Source organism: Mangifera indica, chromosome 7, assembly GCF_011075055.1.
Source record: "Mangifera indica cultivar Alphonso chromosome 7, CATAS_Mindica_2.1, whole genome shotgun sequence".
In the NCBI taxonomy this organism is placed as follows: Eukaryota; Viridiplantae; Streptophyta; class Magnoliopsida; order Sapindales; family Anacardiaceae; genus Mangifera; species Mangifera indica.
The window spans coordinates 13228766-13254308 of NC_058143.1; the positions used below are offsets into that span (position 1 = coordinate 13228766).

The 25543-nt window shown below is 34.3% G+C and overlaps 2 protein-coding genes across 4 annotated transcripts; one reads left to right on the forward strand and one right to left on the reverse strand.

The window, feature by feature from the left end:
- Positions 1 to 4428: 4428 nt before the first annotated feature.
- LOC123221117 (lon protease homolog, mitochondrial-like) lies at positions 4429 to 16217 on the reverse strand. Of its 3 annotated transcripts, none has more exons than XM_044643824.1 (21): positions 15756 to 16215; positions 15206 to 15271; positions 14894 to 15076; positions 14697 to 14762; positions 14513 to 14554; positions 14387 to 14411; positions 10714 to 10811; positions 9670 to 9768; positions 9377 to 9442; positions 9209 to 9295; positions 9035 to 9074; positions 8771 to 8942; positions 8176 to 8300; positions 7808 to 7938; positions 7606 to 7710; positions 7300 to 7413; positions 6795 to 6962; positions 6609 to 6710; positions 6227 to 6469; positions 5319 to 5837; positions 4429 to 4890 (listed from the first exon to the last, which is right to left on the reverse strand). In XM_044643824.1, exons 1-21 carry the CDS (start codon positions 16068 to 16070, stop codon positions 4705 to 4707), a joined length of 2952 nt encoding a protein of 983 aa, XP_044499759.1. In that variant the 5' UTR covers positions 16071 to 16215; the 3' UTR covers positions 4429 to 4704. The 3 variants fall into 3 exon arrangements, with proteins under 3 accessions (XP_044499759.1, XP_044499761.1, XP_044499762.1); XM_044643826.1 differs by lacking the exon at positions 15756 to 16215 and adding an exon at positions 15637 to 15740; XM_044643827.1 differs by lacking the exon at positions 5319 to 5837 and having other exon boundaries at positions 15756 to 16217.
- A 1054-nt stretch (positions 16218 to 17271) lies between these two features.
- On the forward strand, positions 17272 to 18782 carry LOC123221499. The gene is made up of 2 exons (XM_044644339.1): positions 17272 to 17341; positions 18100 to 18782. The coding sequence occupies exons 1-2, from the start codon at positions 17272 to 17274 to the stop codon at positions 18780 to 18782; spliced, it is 753 nt and encodes a 250-aa protein (XP_044500274.1).
- Positions 18783 to 25543: the final 6761 nt, after the last annotated feature.

A 25543-nucleotide genomic window follows, 5' to 3' on the forward strand; every position in this document is an offset into this window, starting at 1 on the left:
ATTTTTTTATTATTTTTTCTTGGCCAAGGATTATCATATGAAGTAACATCCCATTTTATAATTAAAGTTTCAATTATATAATTAAAGAGTATTTTTATTTTAAATATTATAATACTTTCATTAACAATAAAATTATACGTGCGTTATACGTGCATATTTTTTTATACATAATTTAGATACATAAATAATATATCATCTTGTGATTAGATTATTTTAAATTAAAAATAAAATAACGTTAAATTATATTATGACACATCATCTATTTATCTAAATTATATATAAAAAATTTATATGCATAACATTACTTCTTGAGTTAATGTGTTTTGTATAATTGTAATGAGGTTGGTGGGTATTATATGTACGTAAGGTTTCAACCAGAAATAGAAGTGGATAATTAACAAAAATAGAGGATTAACATGTACCCAACTTGATAAGGAATTTGTAATTAAATTAAATTAATTTCAAGATAATTCAGATAATCATTTAACTTGATCTCATCTTAAATTCATTTGGAGGGAGGGAAATAAATAATTATTATCTTTCTTTTGTTCATTATTTGACTATAATCTCAATTAAAAGAAATTTATATTACTATGTTCATTAATTTTATTTTTTTATATACAAATGTAATAATTAAGTGTCACGTATTATTATATATTTGAATAATTTTAAAATAAAAATAAAATAATATTTAATTTAATTATATAAAAAAATATAATTATATAATTAAAATTGTGTATATATAATAATTTTTTTAAATATTATGGTGAGGTTGTCTTTGAGCCGATCTTGATCTCCCTCCAGGTTTGATCAAAGGCAGGCCATCTACGCCGTACCAAGGGACTAAGAGTCCATAATCTCATTGTCTTTGGGATAGATGTGTTCACTTAATTAATATAAAAAGATTGACAAAATGTTGAGGTGGACGTGAGGTGGCAATGTGATTAATGACTTAAATTAAAACACATGCCAATTAATGTTGAAGAGGGAGGGTAAGTTGACTATGATTCATTTACCTTAATTAATTAATAAACTAGGTGGGTTGTCAAGCAAGACCAGAACCAATGGAGATATACGCCGTCCCCAATTCTCCATGATGTCAGGACTAATTATAGACATATATTTCGCATGAGTTTGAGTCAAAATTAAGCATTAATCTATTAATTTAATTTGTACTCCTTTACCGACCAAAGCAATGTTTGGAGAGTGTAAAGTTAGTGCATGGCACTGGCTCGGCTGCTAAAAGAGCTCCAATATAATGGAGGAGAATGCAGAATTCAGGTGCTTGCTATTCTGATAAAGAAGGGTAAAGCAATCTCCATTTTTATTGCTTGCACCACTTCTCACATTGGTGTTATTTCATGGGAAGAAATTCAGAATCAAGAAAGAAGCATTTATGAAGAAAACAAAAAGAGGAAGACAGAAGAATATGGGGAAGAAATAAAAAAGAAACCCTAATTTTTTTACTATATTTTAGTGCTGCATTTACTTTTCTCATAACCAAATATTTTATTATATAAGGCTTTAATTGGCTTGGAATATTGGATTTGGAAATTTTGTTTTATTCTTCAAATTCTTTCGACTATTTATAACTAATATTGGTCACGAAATCTTCTAACCTTTTTGATTATGTAATGACTAATTGTGAAAGAATTAATTATTTATTCTCTTCTGTTGCATTTAATTATCATTAACATAATTTTCTTGTTCTTGTCTAAAACTTCACATGAATACCATAACTTTTACATATTTAGGGTTAAATGCAAAAGAGATGCACACAATTTTAACAAAAATAAAACTATGATTCTATGACCATTTGATTATAGTGCTCCTGTGACAACACAATATTGGTGAAGAGTTGAAAGGTCTTTTTTTTTGTTAACCCGAGGAACCCTTGCAGTAAACCACAAGGGTTTGTAATTACCTAGACCTTCAATTACGGGCTAGACAAGTCAAGAGTAAACTTTATTAAAGTATATCAAGTTAGAGTCACTTAAATTTTGAATGTTTGCAAATGACTCTTGACCTTTTATCACTTAGGCTAACCTCTGTGGTTGAGTTGAAAGGTCTTAACCTCGAGAAATCAACACTTTATGTCAACTTATGGGTTTGGTTTTCAAGGTTGTTACATCTATTGAAGTTGTTTATAGCACCAACGCATGACGATATTGAATTAATAGTATCCATATAATGAGAGGCTTGCTCCTTGTGTTGAGAGATGGTATCCACCAATTGTCGTTCTGGCTTTGAGTTCAACAACTTGAGTTACATGTAGTTGCATGGGGAGCCAACATGTGATGACAATGGATAAATGTTATGTGCTTTATAGGAGTCTTGCTCCATGTGTTAAAAGGACATTATTTGTCAAAGTGTGTTCGACCACTTTCTCCCAAGAGACTCAATTGACATTTAAGTGGTCTCACGTTAGGGTAACTTAGGCCACTTAACTTATCATCGACACGTCTTGAGCTATCGTGTAGTTTTTTTAATGCCTTGAAGGACAATTGTAGGTCTAGGACATGTTAGTTGTCATCTATGAGCTTGGGCCCTATGCTCAAAAGCACCTTATTATTGTCTCCACTAGGGGAGCCATCAATAGGAGGCAGTAGGTTTAGGGCTTGTTACACACTAGAGAAGATTCATGATCACTTACCTATAGGCATTTTGTCCTTATTGTTGCTAGTAAGAACAAGTGATAGTTATATAAGAAGTTGGTGTTTTTATTGTGACTGATCATTGTAGAGAGACTAAGGCTCTTAATGATGATGATGCTATTGGGGTGGGATGGTATATTTATTTGTTGACATTCGTAAAGTTGCCAATGGCTATGTTTGGTTGTGCAACCATACTAGATGTTGACTACTACATTTCAATTGTTGGGGTTAGGTGATTTTCAAATGGTAGGACTAGGTCGGTCCAAGGGAAATGATGTTCCAGATAGAGTATTGGAAGATGTTATGTAAGATATTGACACCTTACTATAGCATAAAAATATTTGTCGATAAGATTTATTGTCACCAACTGAAAGTACACTATATAGAGCCTTGCACAAGTGAGGCTTTGATACTCATGATTAAAATTGTGAGATAATTCTATTATTCACTATGTATAACAATTATATAATTATGAATATAAACGAATAATAATAACAATAAGAAAGTTCTTACTGTGGTTCGAATCATTATCCACTATTCTAAAGTCTATGTCCAAGACTATATTATTTGTCTTTGGAAAAGTGTTTTGGCACAATTTGCATACTAATTATAAGAAAATATTATGTATCTAAGATTTCTAATAAATTTTTAGAGTCTATCTTTTCATGTCTCTCCCTCAGTATAAATCTTTTATATTTATAAAACAAAAAAGTATAACTACATGTAAATATTGTATCTAAATGTTCTCATGTCAGATATAATTATCAAGATTTATTTATATTCTAAATTGTATAAATACAAGATAGTTATATTGATGACATTATGTCAATTTGGTTGAACATCATAATTCTCCTTTACATATACAAAATGAAAAGAAAATAATCGGAGAGATGTTGAGAAGTTCAATTTACATTTAAACTAATGAGTGGTGATTGTTCTAAATAATCTCATATATGTAAAATTCTATTTACATTTAACTTGATATGCGGTAGATATGCCTAGTCGTTATCCTTAAAACTATTGAGTATTTATTGTGTGTATATATATATATATATATATATATATATATATATATATATATATATCCACAGAGGAACATAAAGGCCGGAACACTCAATATTAGAGTATCAGTGTGTATATGCAAGCCACGCATAGGAACACACCATCATGAAAGAGACACTCAGATCAGTGAAGAGGCTCGAGAGGATTCTGAAAATGAAGGGAAGATAAGAAATGGTGAATAGGAGAGTAGAGTAGTGATGTTGTCAACAATGAAGGACGTCACCAACCCACTCTTTAACCGTCCAACCAGAGAGAGAGCCACCTCTTCTTTGTTGCTTTCTCAGCTACAATGAATATTTCTGAAGAGTGCCTCTGTCACCTGTCACTCTCTGCTTCCAAGACTTTTCTGTCTTTCTACTTTTTATTATATCCATTTTCCGCAGTTGATCTAGATTTTGTCCCGGAAATGGTTTTACCAGATTATATAACAGCCAAAGCCCTGAATAACAACGGGGATCAAGAGGAAACAGTAATCTTGCATCTTTTGTGAATCATTTGATTTTAAGCTTACTGTTAAAACCTTTTTATGGGATTTATTAAATTGCTTTTGATACTGAATCATAATTCAAAAGTTGAAGAAAGAAGGTAACATTAATCTTGTAAAGTAATTTTGTCCATAATCATCCCGTGTCATAAATTAAGACTTCTTTAGAAATAATGTAATCTTTCATTTTCATAACTCCATTAAAAGCAACATGAATAATACAATATGTGAAGATGAATGATACGACAATAATTTTTTCCAAACTTTTGCTTTAAAGAATTAACATTACTGTTATTACAAATGGATGTTCTCAACTTTACATGACCAAAAAATGAATCATTGTGAATGTCTAGCATCCCTATGATGAACAAAATCTTGGATATATACATTGTGAGAACATTTAAATCATAATAAAAATCTGGGTCCTGGCATAATTAAAAAAGATGCCATACCTGGAGAACCAGAAAACAGAGTTTCTATACAGAATTTGTGGGGAAGAAGGGATTATTTTTCTTTATTTTGTTCATCACTGAAAGCCAAATCGAATATCTGGTTGTAGTCATCCACAAAGTGCACATCTAGGCCTTCCTTCACATTTGGAGAAAGTTCATCAAAATCCCTCCGGTTGGCTGAAGGGAAGATGATTGTCTTCACATCACTCCTCCTTGCTGCTATTGTCTTCTCCTTAACCTGATTATTTCATAAAAAGTTCAAAAAAGAAAGAAAAAGATTCTGAGTGAACCATGCCTCAAATTTTTGCATGAAGTAAATTACTTTCAAAATTCAAACACAAAGAAGTGTTGCAAGGACCACAATATAAATTCTAGCTGTATAGCATTTCCGACTTCCACATATGGTAACATCTTAAAGGAGCACAAAGGCAGACAGGAGACCCCATAATGATTAGAACTGACAAGCACATTGCTCATTTAAGAAATAATTAGGAAATAAAACTAACAGGTTTCCCATTTTCTTCAAAGTTCAGAAACACCATAGGGAATATGCATATCCATTTTTCAAAAGGAAAAAGATTTTAGGTAACTAATCCGATATAAACTTAGTATCAAATAATGTCAAGCATATAAAAATTCAAATGAATTGAAGTTTGTTCAACATACCCCACCAATTGGAAGGATTTTCCCAGTTAGTGTTACTTCCCCAGTCATTGCTAAATCCTTCCTGACAAATTTCTTCATGCCGAGGGACAACATAGATGTGATCATTGTGCAACCTGCACTAGACCCATCCTTCGGAGTGCCTCCTGCAGGAACGTGGAGATGAAGTTTGGAATTGGCAAAGAAAGGATTATTTGGTTCTTTCTCAAGCAAGATTGATCTTGCTACTGTGTGAGCAATTTGTGCACTTTCTTTCATAACATCTCCAAGTTGACCAGTAACATGCAAAGCCCCTTTTCCATCTCCTTGCTCAACTAGAGTGGTCTCTATATACAAGGTGGAACCACCCATTGCAGTCCAAGCAAGACCCATCACAACTCCAACTGGAGTTTGATCATAGATGCGCTCAGCATGAAAAACAGGTTTGCCAACATAATCGGCTAAGTTCAATTCATCAACCAATACTTTCTCGACCGCTTTAGGAGCTTCATTATCCTGTACCCTCTCCCATTCTGTTCTACCCTGTGTAGAAAATTAGAACTATGAACATACTGGATCATCTTACCAACTAATCTTAGTTTTCATTCTCTTAAAATGATCAAAGTCAAAGAATATGATCTAGAAATCAAATTACCAAATTAATTGCGACAGGCAACCTTGGAAATAGACACTTCTTTGTCTTTATGGTGGTTTCTAGAGTGAGAAATTGTTTGTTTACGAAATAGATAATAACTTTGAAGTGAATTTAGTACAGTTAGGTCAGAAAATGTTATAGATTCATAAATTCATCTTAACAAAAACAATTTCACACAAAAGTTTAAAAAAAGAAGAAAGAAATGGCACTTTGCTCAAAATAAAAAAAAATTGTAAACAATAGCCATGGTGGCAGAAATTAATAATTTGTAAGATACCTTTAAATTAACATCACTCTGACATCTGTTATCCGTCTGTCCTTTCACAGCCTTAACAGGGGTTTCAGCAGTTTGCTCATGACTGCTACTCTCCACTGTTTCGGATTCAACCTTCATGTCACTTCCAGCTAGGTTATGACTCGATTCATCAACACTTTCTGCCTTTGCATTCTCAGGCTCCACAACCTCTCCAGCAACGGCAAATTCATTTAATGCTTGCCGCCGCACAAGTTGCAAAGCAATCTGCCACACAACCATACATTCTATGGCTTCATCCAGAACTAAAGCATACTTGAATGGGAAAAAATGGCGAAATAGCAAAGTAAAGTTTTTTGCCAATAGTTACATATTACATAAAACAGAAAAATTAATAATCCCAAACCTTGCGGTAAATCTTTTCTATTTGCTTTTGAAGATTACGAACCCCAGCCTCTCGGCAGTAATTTTCAATCAGGCCAAGAAGCGCTGCATCAGTCACCTCAACCTGGAACAAATTAGGTTGTAAGGGTTAGATATCTTCTGTCCTAATATATCACACAAATGACCATTTTTCAAGAGAGGATGAAACCTGTTCAGGCTTAATACCACATGCTTCACGTGTGGCCTTCTCCAAATAATCTCTGGCAATGTGCACTTTCTCATCAGTGATATACCCAGCAACAGCAATTACTTCCATTCTGTCCAAGAGAGGATTGGGTATATTCTCCACAACATTTGCTGTGCAAACAAACAGAACCTACAATGAAAATTTGAAGAATAAGGTACAAATCCCAAAAAAAGCCAACACCCAAATTCCAGCCTGACACATGCTGAAGCAGTGTCAAAAAACCCAAAATTGATCACAGAAAACTTGTGCAAGTACACAAGTGAAACATCTAAGAGTACATAGGTAAAGTATGAGCCTAACATGCCAACCACCAGAAACGAAAAGGACCACATCTAATATTATATATGTGGAAAAGTACCACGTTGAGAAAGCCATATAAAATCTACATGTTTATTGTCAACAATGACAATTGACTACGACTGATTAAAATAATCCTAATTGCACTGAAATCACTGCTATTACTAACCTTTGATAGGTCAATTGGAACATCAAGATAGTGGTCCAGAAAATTAGCATTTTGTTCTGGATCAAGGAGCTCCAACAATGCGCTTGCTGGATCACCCGCATGTCCCCTTCCCAACTGACACAACATACAGAATATCAGAATGTTCAACATTTCATTATTGTAATCCATATCATTGCAGAAAACAAAATATTTCAAAACTAGTAAATAGTTACAATCTCAATGCAGACTTATCATTCTGGACCATATAAGAGATGATGTGGTAAGAGAAGAAAAATTAAAATAAATCAAATTTTACAGCCTCTGTACCTTGTCTATTTCATCAATCAGAACAAGAGGATTAGCTGTCCCCACAATTTTTAGGCACTGCACCATCTTTCCAGGCATAGCTCCAATATAGGTTCGACGATGCCCCTGAAGATGGTTTGGAAGTCAAAGATCAAATTTCTATACATTATATCACCATACACATGCAAAGAATTTTATTCCCAAGAGAAGAAGACTTTATTACCTTGATTTCAGCAACATCAGCTAAACCTCCAACTGAAAACCTAAAGAATTTCCGGTTTAAAGCACGTGCAATTGAACGACCAATGCTAGTTTTGCCCACTCCAGGAGGGCCAGAGAGACAGATGATTTTTCCTGCAATCAGTTATATTCAGAAAATTAAGAGCATAATAGCAGTTTGCCTGAAATGCTTATAAGTGAAATTGGTTGCATTCATCATGGCCAGCATGAAGTCAGTTCTCTAACACTCAAAAGATATGGCATCACAGATTGTTGTGATAGAATGATAAAAAGTAAAGTCAAACATTAAACCATTTTATTATGCTACTACTTTTTTCACGCACATCAACAACTAAAAGAAACTATACCAACCTTGGGAGGTTCCCCTGAGCTTTCCAACAGCAATAAATTCCAATATCCTTTCCTTCACATCAGACAATCCATAATGGTCTTCATCAAGAATCTCTTGTGCCCGAACGACATCAAAATTCTCATCACTGCATTTAGAATTGAGGGAAAATTTAGAAAAATCTAAAATGAGCAATACATAACTTTCTTCATACAAGACCAAAAATCAATCACGAATACATGAAGTTCATAAATCCACCATAAATAAATGAAGATCAAACATCAATCATAGATATCACAACACAAACATCAGATATAGCATTGTACTACTAGCACCATAATGGACAAACTAAAATCACCGTAAAATAGCTTTCCTCTCTCCCAATTATTCTATTAGCTTGATTAAAGTAGAGAGACCATGAAAATGTACATTTTCAAGGTATCAAAGAAAAATTGTTAGTTCTACAATGACAGGGTTATCAAATATGATTCATCTTGAAATGTTACCTAAGTTCAACATCACACCTTTCATCATTCTTAGAATAAAATACAAGCATGCAACAACATTCTAAAAACATTAGAAAATTTTCTTGAGGACCATATGAAAGAGCACAAAAACCTGTAGCTTCCCCAAGGTAGTGCCGTCAACCAATCCAAATAGTTGCGAGTTACATTGAATTCACTAGAACTGGCCTCTAAGAGCTGCAGTTTTGTAAGCTCCTCTTCTATAACTTGTAGAACATGAGGTGGGCATTTGTCCTTGTATTGTTCAATCCTTTCCCTGAACTTTGCTGCAATGATAGATCAGAAAAGTTTAACAGTCACATTGATTTGTCTATAAGATTGTAAAATAAACCAGAGATATTATTTGAATGACACTAACACGAAAGTGCCGTTTTGTCATCTGTCTCCAATCCCAGCTCCTGCAACAGGGGCAAGAATCAAAACATAGAAGTCAATATGAAATCCAGCTCAATCTGAACATATTTGTAACAATCTATCACAGTTTCTGGAGACAGTATAGTAAATACATACAATAAAAATCTGAAGCCAATACCTTCTTTATGGCCTTAAGTTGCTCATTCAGCAAGTAACGGCGCTGCTCACCACTGATCTTTTCTTCTATTGCTTTTGCAATGGATTCCTACAAATGACTCTAGAAAGGTAAAGACTAATGAATAAAAATCAATAACAATACATTGCCACAAAACATAGTATGATGTACCTGAATTTTGCTGATTTCCATTTCTTTCTTCACCAACTCCAGTGTCAGTATCAAGCGTTTATACACCTGAGTTTAGCCACAAAATAAAATGACAATAAATAAAAAGTAAAGGGAAGAAAGAAGGATGCAATGCAATGATCTAAAGAGGCTTTAGCATGCACATTCCATGGGTGTAGATAGCAAAAGGTTCTAAATCATATCATCTGAAAAACCAGGAGCTCAAATAAAAATGTTCCAAAAAAAGAAAAAAGAAACTTAAAATTCATTATCACCAATTAAGATATGTGACATACATCCAGCTCTTCAAGTACTTGCTGAATTTGCAACTTGTTTCCACCAGATATTGCAGCTCCAAAATCTGCTAACCTTGAAAAGCTAAAATCACCAACGTGCTACAGAAATAAAAGAGAAAATATGTAACTATAATGACCAAACAATGAAACTGATAGGTTCCATCAGCCGTTCTCACCCAAACACAGCAATAACACAGTCCAACCACAACCAAACACGCAGAAAACAGGGGAAAATGATGAATAAAGATCTGATTTTATTTACATCACTTAGCAGGACAACAATACAATCAGTCAACTCACCACCCAAAATAGTCAACAAATGGATAATTCTGGCTAATTGAAAGGTCAGTGCTCTCCACTTCTGGCTATTTGAGAGGCCAGAATTGTCTAGCTTTCAAGAGACTAGACTCTCTCCTTTAATCAACCACAGGTTGCCCAAACAAAACCAATTTCCTCTTTTTCTCTCCTTTCCCAATCTCTCTTTTATGCTTGCTCATTTTATGACTGCCCATACATACCATACATGTTTCATGATCACTTAATCTCATTTCATAGCTGCCCACACATATTTCACCTAAATATCAGTCCTTAAATAAATCAATTTAATCAATCAAGTTGCAGTTATAAGCAATTCCCAACACTATGGAGTATGTGCATAAACCTAAATAGCAATTGGCATGCATTTATCATTAACTCATGTAAGCATTCTGTGAATCAAAAGATAAAAACTGAAGTGGCAGTTTTGTAATCAGATGCAGTAGCACCATAGCAATATGGCATGGAAAGAAAAGCTAAAAAGTACCAAAAGTAAGATGTTTCCATAAATGATGGCAGAGATAATTAGGCCTTATCAATGTCAGAGAAAAAGAAATTAAGGCTCTATACAAATTTATTGGCATATGTTAATGCACCTTGCAAAATACACCAGGAACAAATTCAATTCAAGAAAAGCTTTTCATGAGTTCTAGACCAAACTGAAGATGAAAAGCAAGAGCATCCCAAAGAAAGTATATAGACAATAATTCAAAACACACACATACAAACCTGAGTGTATGTTTGAACATGATCTCTCCAAAGGGAGCTTGTCTTCAGTACATCTCTTAGAGTAGATATAACCTCAAATGATGTTGCCTTTATAATATGTTAGGACGAAGGTCTACATAAGAAATAGAGCTAACAAAAAAGGGAATGTTAGCAGCAACTCAAGTAAAGCCACGGGAGATCAACCAAATGGAGCAGAAGCAGCAGTCCAGTGCAACAAAGGATGAAGCAGCAAGCTTGCAGCATAAGCCAAAAAGTACCATAACAACTTCTGTAGCTGATGTGGCACTTCAAGAGCGGGAAAGCAATAGTGGAAGTCATGTTATAAAAGGGAGAAGGAAGAGAAAAAGGGAGGCAATTAAGAAGAAAGAGAACTAGAAGGAAGGGCCAACCTCTCGGGGTTTGGATGACTGTAGGGAGAGATTTTGGTTATGTACTTTTGTGCTGGGTTTTGATGGCATGTCAAATTGTATTAATATTATTGAACTGAATACTGTAGAAGATCAGTGGTATTCATGGCAATATTCTGAATTAATACAAATGATTAGAAGTTATTGTGTTGTTGATTCAATTAACTTGTTCATATACTGAATTACATAGTTGGTTGCGATTTCTGTTTGGAAAGATATTCTGCTGCTGGGACCGAGCTGTTTCTGGAGGTAGTTTCTGCTGAACTGTGTAGAGTTCTCCTGCATAGGGAAAATCAGGCCAACAGAAGACTCCAGGAAGCAGGCTGAGCAGACCAGGTACGTATCAATTGGTATCAGAGCACCGATTCTGAGGATGGAAAAAGTGGACATCGTAAAAAATGGTGGTCGATGGTGGATGGTCCGGCGACTAACTCAGTGGGAAATCCGACAACTGACGGCGAACGGAACTTGTCCTCGCTGTGAAGGCAAAGAGGACCTGAACCATGATTGTAAACGCAAATCATGGGCCATTCTTGTGGTGGAAGAAGGCGATCTGGATGATGAAGGCATCCTAATTGTATTTGACAGTGAAAAAAAGAGGAAAGAGGCTGAGATTGAGAATTTTGGCGAGAAAATAGTCGATTTGGGTGACGGAGAGAAGAAATCGGCAATATACAATGAAAAAGTGGACAATGCCAACGAGATCCAACTGCCGGAGTTCACTCTCTCACCTGGTTGCAGCGTTCCTTGGATGAAGATGCTGAATTCTGGAGAAGGAGGCGTCCATGAAGAAAGAAAGGGAGAAGAAAGAAGAGTTTGTAACCCTACCCGGCCCAATAACCCATTTACCCAGCCCAAACTTGACTCATTAAACCAAAATCCATCAGTATTAAACCTAGTTCAATACCCAACCCAATTTTTCATTAATCCCTCCACTAACCCAACCAAAATATATGACCCAGGCCCAAATAACCCTTTAACATTTACCCACCCCATTTCCAATTACTTATCAACAAGGCCAACACCTATTTCATATCTAAAAAACCACATTTCAGCCCAAAATCTTATTTTACAGAAACCTCAATCAACAACCCTACTGCAACTGCCTTTATATAAGTATTTCACCAGTTCGACTCGCTTGCAACTCACGGAATCACTCATTTCACAAACACTCTTTCGAAACTTTGCGATCATGCACAAGCTCACCAAGCGTTCGGCTTCAACTGTTCTGTGCCACAGAAGTGCGCGCTACCTTCGAAGTGCAACTGTCGCACCTATTAGCGGCAGCAGTCAACCCGGGGACTCGGTATTAGAGAGTGATACCAAACTCAGATGGTATTCAGTGTTAACAGCTAGGCAATCGGGTACTATCTGTTATTCGACTGAATTAAATTTGAAAAAGAATGGTTTGTTTTTGGGCAGCCGATATGAGTCAACTGCAACAGCATCTGACACATCATCCTCACCTCCACCTGAGAAATACGAATATCAAGCAGAGGTTAGTCGACTCATAGACCTTATTGTTAATAGCTTGTACAGTAACAAAGAAGTGTTCCTGCGTGAGCTTATTAGCAATGCAAGTGATGCTGTGGACAAGCTGCGGTTTCTTTCTGTTACTAAGCCTGAGCTTTTGAAAGAAGCTGTTGACCTTGATATTCGTATCCAAACTGATACAGATAATGGGCATTACCGACCGACAGATGACAGGCGTGATAGCTTTTTATCTTTTCTCAAAGAAAATAGAGTGAACATTGTTAAAATTGAAATTCATAGGAATAGCGAAAATTATTCGGATAGCTATAGTGCTGGAAAATCTGTCAAAGTTGAGACTGCAAATGAAGTGTTCACAAACTTTGAGTCTCCTGAGCTTGAAAAGGTAAAGGAAATAGAGGTAAGTGCCGTTGAAGAAACTGACGAAGAGAAAGAGGCCAAATCAAAGAAGAAGAAAATTAAAGGGATACCTCATGAAGGGAATGAGGCTCACGAAGGAAATGGAGGCCATAAAGGAAATGGGACAGATGATGCATTGCCACTACCTCCACTAGTAATTCCACCAGATTTCACTCCAACAAAGGTGGAACCTGAACCATTTAAGAAAAAGGTGGTGAGGCTTCCAATATCGAAGCGTGGCCTTGGATCTAAAGGGCAAAAGATTGTTGTGCTTACAACTCACTTCAAAGTTAATGTTACCAATGTTAATGGTCACTTCTTCCATTATAGTGTTTCCCTCTCATATGAGGAGGGTCGTCCTGTTGATGGCAAGGGTAATGGAAGACGAGTAATTGACAGAGTGCAAGAGACCTATGATAATGAGTTAGCTGGAGAGGACTTTGCATACGATGCGGAGAAGAGTTTATTTACTGTTGGTCCCCTTCCCCGCAATAAGCTAGAGTTTACTGTTGTGCTTGAGGAAATTTCATCCAGCAGAAACAATGGAAATGGAAGTCTTGATGGGTGCGAGAGCCTTAGTGCGAATGATCGAAAGAGAGTACGTCGCCCTTGTCGCTCCAAAACTTGCAAAGTGGAAGGTCGTGTGTTGTCCGCCCCAAGACTTTTTCCCCAATCGCACCTTGAGGACAAGGTGCCTCTGGATGGGCGGGGCAATGTTAGGACGAAGGTCTACATAAGAAATAGAGCTAACAAAAAAGGGAATGTTAGCAGCAACTCAAGTAAAGCCACGGGAGATCAACCAAATGGAGCAGAAGCAGCAGTCCAGTGCAACAAAGGATGAAGCAGCAAGCTTGCAGCATAAGCCAAAAAGTACCATAACAACTTCTGTAGCTGATGTGGCACTTCAAGAGCGGGAAAGCAATAGTGGAAGTCATGTTATAAAAGGGAGAAGGAAGAGAAAAAGGGAGGCAATTAAGAAGAAAGAGAACTAGAAGGAAGGGCCAACCTCTCGGGGTTTGGATGACTGTAGGGAGAGATTTTGGTTATGTACTTTTGTGCTGGGTTTTGATGGCATGTCAAATTGTATTAATATTATTGAACTGAATACTGTAGAAGATCAGTGGTATTCATGGCAATATTCTGAATTAATACAAATGATTAGAAGTTATTGTGTTGTTGATTCAATTAACTTGTTCATATACTGAATTACATAGTTGGTTGCGATTTCTGTTTGGAAAGATATTCTGCTGCTGGGACCGAGCTGTTTCTGGAGGTAGTTTCTGCTGAACTGTGTAGAGTTCTCCTGCATAGGGAAAATCAGGCCAACAGAAGACTCCAGGAAGCAGGCTGAGCAGACCAGGTACGTATCATAATATCATCATCCTTATCATATGGTTTATCCTGAAATGTTTAAAGTTACGTCACTAGAAAATCTATTACATATATAGCAGTATAGCACCCTATGACCCGGGATCAATCAAAACTGAGCATAGAGAAGATACCTTTAGATGATCAACTTTGACAGTCAGGGGGTCCTCACTAACCTGCAAAGAAGACATCATTTTTGGTTGAGAACTTTCCCCATAAAAAATAATATAGAAGTAAACAGAAAAAATACTTTGTAAAGTCTGAAACTCTAAGGCAACAGGAAGCAAATTCTAATACTTCAATGTCCTGCTTACTCACCAACTCCGTTATCCGAAGTCGCCTGTGGCCAATAAGGAAAACCTGGTCTCCTTGGATGCTTGTGATCTGTAACATTATAACACAGAGATTCTTTATTGTTCCATAATAAACATACAATTCTTTATTGGTCAATCTTGCATGTATTGACATTTGAGGACAATGAGCTTTAAAAAAAAATTTGCCACAGAACTTGATACCTGGGCAAGTGTACCAACTTCATGAAGGCGATTAAACAATTTTTTTCCTTTAAGATCATATACACTTTTTTCTGTTTCAGAAGCTGAAGAATCAACCCCTGGCTCATCTTTAAGAAGGAACGCTCCAGCGTAAGGAGCTTGACGTCTTCGACTTTCTTGTAAAGCTGCTAGCAATTTTGGATCCTGCACAAAAGGTAAAACTTTGGTGAGAGAAATCTCAGAAAATTCCTTAACACTTCCTGCATTAAATGAACCAACAATGTCAACAGATAATGATACTGTGTGTGATATAACAAGACAGAAACTTGATACCTTGACATAAATTGGCATATAGAAACCAGGAAAAAGCGGTCTGTGAGGCAAGGGCAACGCCAAAACCTGCCAGATACAAAATCAATTAATAAGATAAATAATAAAAGCTCACCATAAACCCATCAATCAAGTCAATCATAAAGGCTTTAAAAATTAATTACTAACATTAGAACTTTTTATAATCTAATTATTAAAAAAAAAAAAACCTTATTTTAATCCTTAAAAACTCTTCTTCAGCTAAAGAAAATTGTTTTAACATCCAATTTGAGATTGCAATTGAAAAGCTTATATAGTATACTCCAATATTCTAATTTTCTTTACTTTATCACTAACTAAACTGATTATTAAAAAAAAATTCATCTTAAAAGCTCTTTTTCAACTGAAAATTGCTTTTAACATTGCGAAATGTTTACAAAAAATTTGCTACTAACGCTCTTGCATTAATATAATTTGCAGGAAGCATCCTTCATTCTCCTTCAATTCCCTAAGGTTCCTTCTCTTTCTCACCAACCAACCAAATAATTAAAAAATCCAACTTTATTCAACCAACCGTTAGATAATCCTCGGGCCGAGGGTTGGTTGACACAATAGCTGAAGAACTCTTCGGGTCGGACTCTTCGGAGTCAGCTTTAGCATCCTTCAGCTCAACCTCGACCCGGGACCCATCTTCACCGCTGTCTCCAGAAGAATCGGAGCAGAAAAACCATCTGTTAGTCACCGTACGGCTCCTCCGAGACGTCAGCCCGGTGAGTTGACTTAGCGCGTCGAATAAAGGCGACGGTGACTTGGTTCTGAGAGCCGGAACGGTGGCGAAGACGTGGGCGTGGCGGCATGACACTAAGGTGGAAGAGAGGACTTTCAGCATTGAAAAATTGGCGAGGGTCTTGGAGGGGTGAAATTGAAAGGTTTAGAAAGTTTGAGGGGCGGATTAAGATTCGGGAAAGTTGCATTGAGTAGAGGAGGACAGGTTTTAGAGACGAGAGTGTTGCAGTCAAAGCCATGCATAAACCCTTGATTTTGAGTCTGGTTTGAGCCTTTGAGGACTTTAAAATGAATTGACGGTTTTGTCCTTATTTTTATTATTTATGTTCTCATGCCTCCTAGTTTGGCTTGTATTACAAGGTTTAGTGTTCTGTTCCACCAAATCATTCCTGAAGGTCTTAAGTCATTCCACTTTGAATCGATCTCTTCCAAAGTCTGATTCTTGGTCCCATACACGAAACACCCGTTCTGACCCCACACAGAATGTGATTCGTATTAACATTATTTTTTACATCCAACATCATCTTGTGTATAGAAGTGGTTTACACGAGTGGGCTTAAATCATTCTTACATTGTGTATGCTTTTGATCTTCGTAAATATTACTCTCAAAATTCTGTGTCTTCTGCTGAACTATGTTCACATTATTATATAGCTATATGCATTAACACAAAACTCTGAACAGAAGGATGTGAAAATATGTAAACCCTTGCTTCGAAAGATGATCGTGAACATGCATGGAGGATCAAGGAACAACAAACGAAAAATCGAGAAGCTGCCAGACAGTCAAGAATGGCTCGGGAAACAGAGCGAATTCATCCAACTGACAAAGGAAATCAGCTTCTGGCAAGTCGAAAATCCTGGAATAAAGAGTCAGATTAATTCTATGGAGCAGAAATGCACGAGTGTCAATCGCAGATTTTTAAAACTTCCTTAAAACCCTCCCACCCAAATGAAATGAACGGTATCATTTGTACTTAACCTAGAAATAGAAGAAATAGAAGAAATAAAAGAATAAATAAATGATAATAAAAATAGTATGAACACAGTTTTGAGTACATTTCAGATAATTTATTATTTCATGATTAAGTGATTTTAAATTAAAGATAAAATAATATGATATATTATTTGAATACCTAATTTTATACCATGTATACATAACATTGCTCAATAAACAAATAATTCTCCCGAATACTTTTAATTAGGTTATCTGATTAATGGTTTCATTATTAAAATATTAAAAAATGATATTTTTCATTCCAATCATTTTTCATCTGGCATTTGTTGAACCAGCTAGGGTTTCTACATGGATCTCCCAAATAAGAGAGTCCAACTTTTTATCTTCCTCGCCAGTTTCATCGTTCTCAGCATTACTGGTACATATATTGAACTACATATCGATTTATTTGATTCTGAATGTTAAAGCTTGTACTCCTATGTGAAGATTACTAAAATTGTATTGGAGTAGATGTGGGTGGTTTATTTTTTCCCTGGCAAATGTATACATCAAAATGCCATATGTTTCTCCTGTTGGAGAAATTATTGAATATATTTTGGGAACAAAAAAAAAAAAACAGATTCTTCAAAGTTACAATCAAATGCCTCACCACCAGAAGGGAGCGGGTATTGAATCTCAAGGGTTCTTATATGAAGCAATTATTCTTTTATGATGGAGGTGGATGGGGTAATCCCTGTGGTGTATTTATATGGATGACTGAGGGGAAATGGTGTTTCAGCATTATGAAATGAAGGAGTAGCGTCATTTGTTTCATTTTCGGTTAAATTTTTGTCAGAATAGATCTACTTTCAATGAACTTTCACATTGGGGATGGTGAATATTGAAAATCCTTCATTGGGTTCCTTTCTATTTGTGATTCATGTGGTTTGCTTTTACTTTTGTTATTTCTCTCGCTTTTGCTAAGTTATTGTACAGCTCTCAAGCATTTTCTGTTTATTCTCAATATTTGGACTGTCCTGTAGGATCTTGTGATCTTCAATTTGCAATTTTAAACTACCTTTATGATTTCAACTATAAGTTATATTTTCTCATCTATTTGTTGTGTGCATATTTACATGTATGCTCTTGTAATTTAGTTACAGTGTGGAAAAGTTCTTACTGTTTTACCTTTTATAGCTGAAAAATGTAGGCAGCTGGTTGGGGAAAAGGATTCATCCCAGGGTGGGACGTTCACAATACTAAACTGCTTTGACATGGGAACTGGAACTTTAGCATGCACTGTGAAGGAGGGAGTGAAACTCTATGTCTACAGAATCAGAACTGCTCATGTAGAGAGAGCAAGAGATTTAGCTATTGAGACAGCATTAGCTGATGCAGTAACACAGGGATTGCCTCCAAAAGATGCGACAAAACAAGCACGAAAAAAAGGATCCAAGGCAACAAAGCAAGCAACTGAGCAAGCCGATCGCATTATAGGCCCAATGTTCTCTTCTGGATGGGACTTTTTTGAAGATATATACTACGGTGGTACCATAACCGAAGGGTTCCTTACGGGCAGTGGAACTTTAGTTGGTACCTATGCTGGAGGGTTTCTTGGAGAGAAGAGCCTTGGGAATTTTGGATATCTTATAGGTAGTCATCTGGGCAGTTGGGTTGGTAATAGAATCGGATTAATGATGTATGATGTCATTAGAGGAGTGCATTTCTTGCTTCAATTCGTTCAAAATGAAGAAAGTGATCGGGTGCAAGAAATAATTGATTCTGAGTACCCCAATGAAATTGAATCTCCTCTCTCTGAGAACTACGAATCTCCTCCTTATGAGAACTATGAAACATACGAAAATCCTGAGCTGAGGTGAGGATAATGAAATCCTTTTATGATTTTCAATTCCATGATTATAGAGTGTAGATTTAAGATATGAAGATAAATTTACATAAACATAACATAATTCAATCTAACACATGTCATAAAAGAATAAATTTAACGTAATGTTTATATGAATACTTACTCAAGTCGTATCTTTTGAATCTATAATTCTCTTGAAATTCATTTTGAATGCAGTGATCGATTTTCCTCTTTTTAAAACCTTTCAAAATAATGATTTATAATAGATAAAGTTATTATGTTAGAGTTTTAGGGAAAAAACTTAACCAATATATTCTAAGTTATTGTATCTTCTATCAAATAGCTAATAAACCTTAAAACTCACAATGATGTCATGACTTATATCATAACTTATACAATATTTTAAACTTGTTTGTATTGATCACAATAAATTTATCCATAAATTGTCATTGGATTCTTCAATTATTAGATTTTATTAAACGAAATTATAATTAATGTTAGAGTACATCATGAAATTTTTTTTTTACATTTACCCATTTGAGCAATATTAATTTTTTTCTTTAAGAAAGCAAAAATATTTTTTAATACCCAAGTAAACAACGTTTTGACTTTAAAGTAACTACTATTTCAAAAAAATATAGCTCAAATATAATATTAATAATCAATCAAGGTAATATGATTACTAGTCGTGAACTAAAACATTATTAATGTCTTCATTTGACATAATATCATTCATGATCACAATTACTAACATTAAAATTATCACAAATCAATGATATAAGAACGTGATGAGAATAACACCTAATTAAGTAAACCCAAATATTGTTATCTCTTTATCAATCTTTTTTATGATCCTTCATTAATGTTTATGTTTAAAAACAAGAGAAAAACCAAACTTTTAAAGAAGCTTATATGTTTCAATTTTTTCCCAAAATATCATAAAACATACATAAATAATTATCATACTCAAGAAAAAACTTGAAGTTTTGAAAATCATGTTGTACTATAACAAAAGACTAGTGGATCTAGATTTTATCTAACCCATCTTTACCTTTGCAAAGGCAAACAAGAAAGGAATTGTCTAATGTGGTAAGTCAACAAGCCATTAGCATCATTTCTAAAAGGAGACAAACTATATGACATCAAGTGCAACTCATAATATCAGTAGGGTGAATAGTATATATTATCTGCGCATCAACAAATGTATTCCTCTAGTTTGTCTCTGATACACCCCACCTCCGTAGAGGTGAACAATTATTTTGTATTAGTTAAGTCGGATTTATCACTATTAATTAAAATTCCAATGAATATCTAATTTTTTAATTGTTAGAAGTATACCATTCATGGAGACAAATAAGTTCATGACAAATAGGGGTTTAACCAAGGCCATAGTGATGAAAGACAATGAGTTATTTTTAATTTAATATCTTATTGAGGGATTTGTTAATTATTAATTAGTCTCACCATTAACATGCATACATTGATTTAATAATATTAAATCCTAACATGCATACTACAATTAAGAGTAAATGTATTGGTACATGACCTAACCACAACCGATTTTCTTGAGCCCAAAAAGACCAACAAAATCAACCTAGGGTCATGTTCTTCAAAAATCTTGAAACCTTAACAACGCATCAATTTCCTTTATTTTCAACTACATTACAATTCTAATTTACATGTATATTTAACAAGAACATTTAATTTGAAAACCTTGAGTTATATTCAAATGTAGTAAGATGAGAAGAGAATGTACATATAAAGAATAGAGATGAAGATGAGAAATGTGTACCATATTTAAATTGTTATAGACATTCTTATAAAAGAAATGAAAATTAAATACCAAACCTTGGTCAAAGGTTCATGTACCGGGTACCATGTTAAAATAATCAATTAGGTATATAACATACAATCAATCAAAATTAATTAATTTGATTAATTATTTACTCCTTTGTTCAAATTTTTTTTGACCCTTCAAATTTGTAGAATTTATAAATAGTTCCAACAATTCTAAAGTTTGCACTTTGGTCCTTTTCATGCGACAACATGAACTAGAACTTAAGAATGGGTGTTTCAAGGATTGTAATTGGTGTTCCTTCTAGATTAGGTGTTTCATAAGTTGAAAAAAAAAATCCCACGTGTTTGGCACCATGATAGAGTGTTCCCACAATTTGGAACAAGCATTCCATCAAGAATTGGTGTTATAACACCTCTTTCCATAAGTATTTCTCGTTAGAGGGAAATGCTATGTCACTTAACATGAATGATATACTTATAAGATCTTGTGTGGAAATAAAACATTTCATAATTACTAAAATACCATTGAAATAAAATCATTCCATTAATCAAAAGCGTAAAAAGATGTCTTATGTAACATAATCATAACATAGTGTGGTCTCAACATAAACATAACATAAATGTAAATATATAATATCATCATAAATTTGTTCTCATGCATCCTCCTCTTAGCTTGGTGCCCCGCGATCATCATTTTTACTTGTTGCCTGCACAACAATTAAAGGAAAAGAGTGAGTACTAAACACTTGGTAAGTAAGAGATACTAAGTGTCACACCTCATTTCTCTTACTCCTTTTCATATAATTTTACATTCTATTTGAACTTAGTCATCTAGAGTACCTTTCGAATCTTGAATTTTGATAAGGTGAAATTCTTTAACTTTTAGTTTGTCATTTAGGGAACACCTTTAGTCCTATAACTTTGATGACATCTGAATGCTTTTAAAACATTTACTTAATCATCTAAGGTACACCTTTGAACTCTGAACTTTGATGACTCTCTATATGTAATGCATGTAAAACTTGTGCAAAATAGTGGTGAAAGCATTTTCTTTTCGCGAAACATCATTTAAAAAAACATTTTCTACGTTGATCAGTATAAGCTGAGATAGACATTTGATGTCCTGACCATGTGAATAGCATTCTGTATAGTCTCATTTTCCTACACATATCAATTGGATTGCAATATATCATATAAGTGCTTTATTACAAGTATGTACAGGAAGAATCTCAAGAGTGCTCTCTTGTAAAACCCTTATATGAAAACATATCTATATAAAAATAGACATAAGAAAAACATTTTTTTGTGGATGTCATGAAAATTTGTGAAAAACTATCAAACATGTCCCATACACGTATAATAAGTATCTAAGACTGATACATGTACTACGAGATTAAGTCCTATATATGTACTATATGAACTCTAGGCCCATATGTGTGTTAAAATATTAGGTTCCAGAATTAACTTTATACCTTAGGAACTTAGAAAATATGTACATCATAAAAATCTTATCTCATGCATAAACTCATGATATGTTTTTATAAAATCTAGGTGTATGCACTTGAGACCCTTATACATTTCTCTTAGGCTCACATATTGTGTTCACCTTTTCTAAATCATGTCATGAACATAACCTAACTCATAAACTCTCTTTTAGTACTACTCTATCTCTTTAATAACTCGTAGGATAGTCTTACAAATGGTTGTTCATCTTTCATGAGTATTTGTTTATTTTCTCTCATATGTATGATCATTCATCATTAGTGAATGGGCATTCCTTTTTTACTTAGCATGAATGTCTATGGGTTTCATTTTCACGATCATTTCTATCCTAGTCATCATGTATGACTGTTCATGTCCTTAATAACGTAACCGTATTGCTTGTTCTCACAACCAAGATAATACTGAGGCTACAAATGCTTTTAGGTTAACCATTATATATGCTTATAAGGTCTTCATGATTAAGTTATAAGTTTATTTCCTTGTCACAGTTTTATCAAATTAAGGACATTTTGTGACACTCCAATCCAAAAGTATTGCCTTTTGGAGGGAAGTGCTACTACACTTAACTATTAAAGCATGATATCACTTAATAAATAATGCAAAAAGACTTAAACTTTCATCTAATGACTAAAATACCCTTCATGTCAAACCTATTCCAAACAATACATCATAATATCCCTTTTCTATGGACTAATTGAGAAACCTCATCAAAAGATGAGTCTTCCAACTCAACATGGAAATGGACGCCATAATTGTTAGTATTATTTGAAGACATATGAAATACAAATAAATCTTAATCAAAATATGCCCTAGAGGATAAAACTCCAAGGAATTCATCTCTACAAAACTTATCTGAACAGTTCATTCGAGGCAAAAATATCTTACCGTGATAGAGATAGATGAAGAAGGCATAAAGAAAGAAGAAATTTTCGGCTTAAAGGATTAGGGTTTTCAAGGGCGTTTTAGAAAGACTTTATTACATAAAGACTTGGAAATTCTTTTTGAAAGCAATTTTGGAAAGAGAGAGAAATTACTTAGATCATCCAAAGCAACACTTAAGCACATGTCAAACATGCAGGCAACCCATAAGACATCATGACTTTTTGAAACAACTTGATTAGCACGACTCACGTATTCAGTACATTAAATGCTTAGTACTTACTGCCATATAACTGATTATAGACTCTTAACCACCATATAGTGTTTATTTTTGTAAAGAAGAAGAGTTATTACAATGTTGTTCACAATCCCAAAACTAAGGGGCACCTACATGCTGTCAAAACTTCTCCCTAAAGTTAACTCGTTGATACAAGCCCAAGTAGTGACTACTGAACAACAAATAAATGTTATCCCACCTTACAAATCGTGGGATCAAATCTTGAGAAGAACAAGTTTTTCTAGAAGCCATAAAACAAGATACATGGACCATATTCGCAACCCAAAAATCACCTTACAATAGATGAATATTTCCTATTCAGTTTGACCTCGTAAAAATAAGTAATAGCAATTGAACTATGATTAAATTCCTATCATTTCAAAACTATCACAAAATCCATCACATCACTAATTACAACATTTTTTATAAAAATAATATAACCTTATCACTATAAATGCAAACAGTGAGTAGGGAAAGAGATCATTGGAAAATTAACAACAAACATTTAGTAACTTACAACTTATGACCTATATTGTAATTTTATTCCATGGAGGTTATTCATTTTTCTGGTCAAACTACATAAAAATATGTTTGCTTCTTATTTACATATTGTGCTTTTTCATATTCTTCCATCCAAGTCTTCTTGATTTGATATGCTTTTTGTTAATGCATATTTCCGCACCAACAATATGTATAACATTATTGCAGTTTATTTTTTCGGTTTGGAAGGAATTTTGCTCCAAAAACAAGTATAGCAACAAAACTATATGAACCAAACAGCGGAAAAGGATAATAAGGAAATAATAGAACATAAGAAAATCAGAAATACCAACTGAGAAACCGATGAGAAAATGGTGAAAAGAAGATGTTGGCAAAAGCTAACCAATCCTATCTTTTGTGTGAAATGGGACAACAAACTGACAATACCAATTAATCTGATGAAAATAATAAAGCCAAGTTGCTTGACATTGTAGATAAAAAGAATAAAGAGGTCTTATCAGATAGACATGTTTCAATCGGAGTCAGATTGCATGCTCGTGTGGCTGCCACACACCCAACATCCCATGACCAAGTGGCCCCATGTTATTTGACTTCATCGATAGCGAATTAACATGCATTGCTACCTCCCCACTTATCTTGTTCTTTTTCTTAAAATGTTGCCATTTCATTGTGTTTATGAGCGTCACCTACTTTATTCTTGATCAAGAAAGTATATAAAATCAAGAACAAAATCTTCTTGATTTGAACTCAATAGTATTTGTTAAACATTAATGGTTAATTGTTAAAGTATACAAAAAATTAAGAAAATTATACATAAGCAACATGAATATATCATTTGATAATGTTTTTTTTTTTAAAGAATAGATAAAAAAGATTGATACAGATCAAAAGAATATCATCATAACGAAATAGTATCATTGTAGTACGTTTGTTTAAGAGAGATGATGAAATTACAAGAAGTATGAGTGGAGTTTAAGATTTGTAATTAGGGATATAATTGCATATTACATAATGAGTTAAAAAAGAGTCATCAATGGCTTTGAAGAGACATAATTTTAGCGGAGAAATTCTATATCTCTTTTTAAATAAAAAGAAATGATTTCTTTCATGCAACCGGGTATCATTTTCTTGCCCCACAATGAAAATTAAACGAAAAAAGGGCTTATAAAAAAGTGCAAAGAGATTTCAGTGTCTAGTTGTCGCATTTGGTCACTCTTGTTGGTAGTGAAAGTTTGCCAAATTGGTCGAAAAAAAATCAATCGTCTCATATTTACATATTCTAATTAAGTCAGTGTTCTTTTAGATTTTGATGACCATTTCTCTTAGGTTAAGACTAGATATATAACTTTGTAGAAATATAAGACTTTGTCCAAGTTATAAAGTATAGAAAGGGTGAAGAATGTGAAGAAAACTCCAAGGTACAGAAGTATCCAATTGCCAAGCAGCACTAGTATAAAAGGCATTAATCAATGATCGTGAGTTCTTATATGCACCATTGAATCCAAAAGAAAACGCACGATATTAAAAAAAGAAAAGCCTCTATAGGCTAGCGCTATAGACACGCAAATTAAAAAAAAAAAGGCATCATTATCTCCTGTTCAGAAGTTGAATTTTTTACTTTGAAAAAAAGATTTGATGACTTGAAATGTCAACATAATAGTTCAAAGTGAAAGTGGCCATCCAATTAATGTAAAGGGCATTTGTCTATTATTACATTCTAACAGTATCATAAGATAGATATGAAACAAAAAACTAGGGTTTTCTAAAACAATTAAGCGTGTTTATTTGCAAAGGAGATGAATGTAATGGTGGTGATG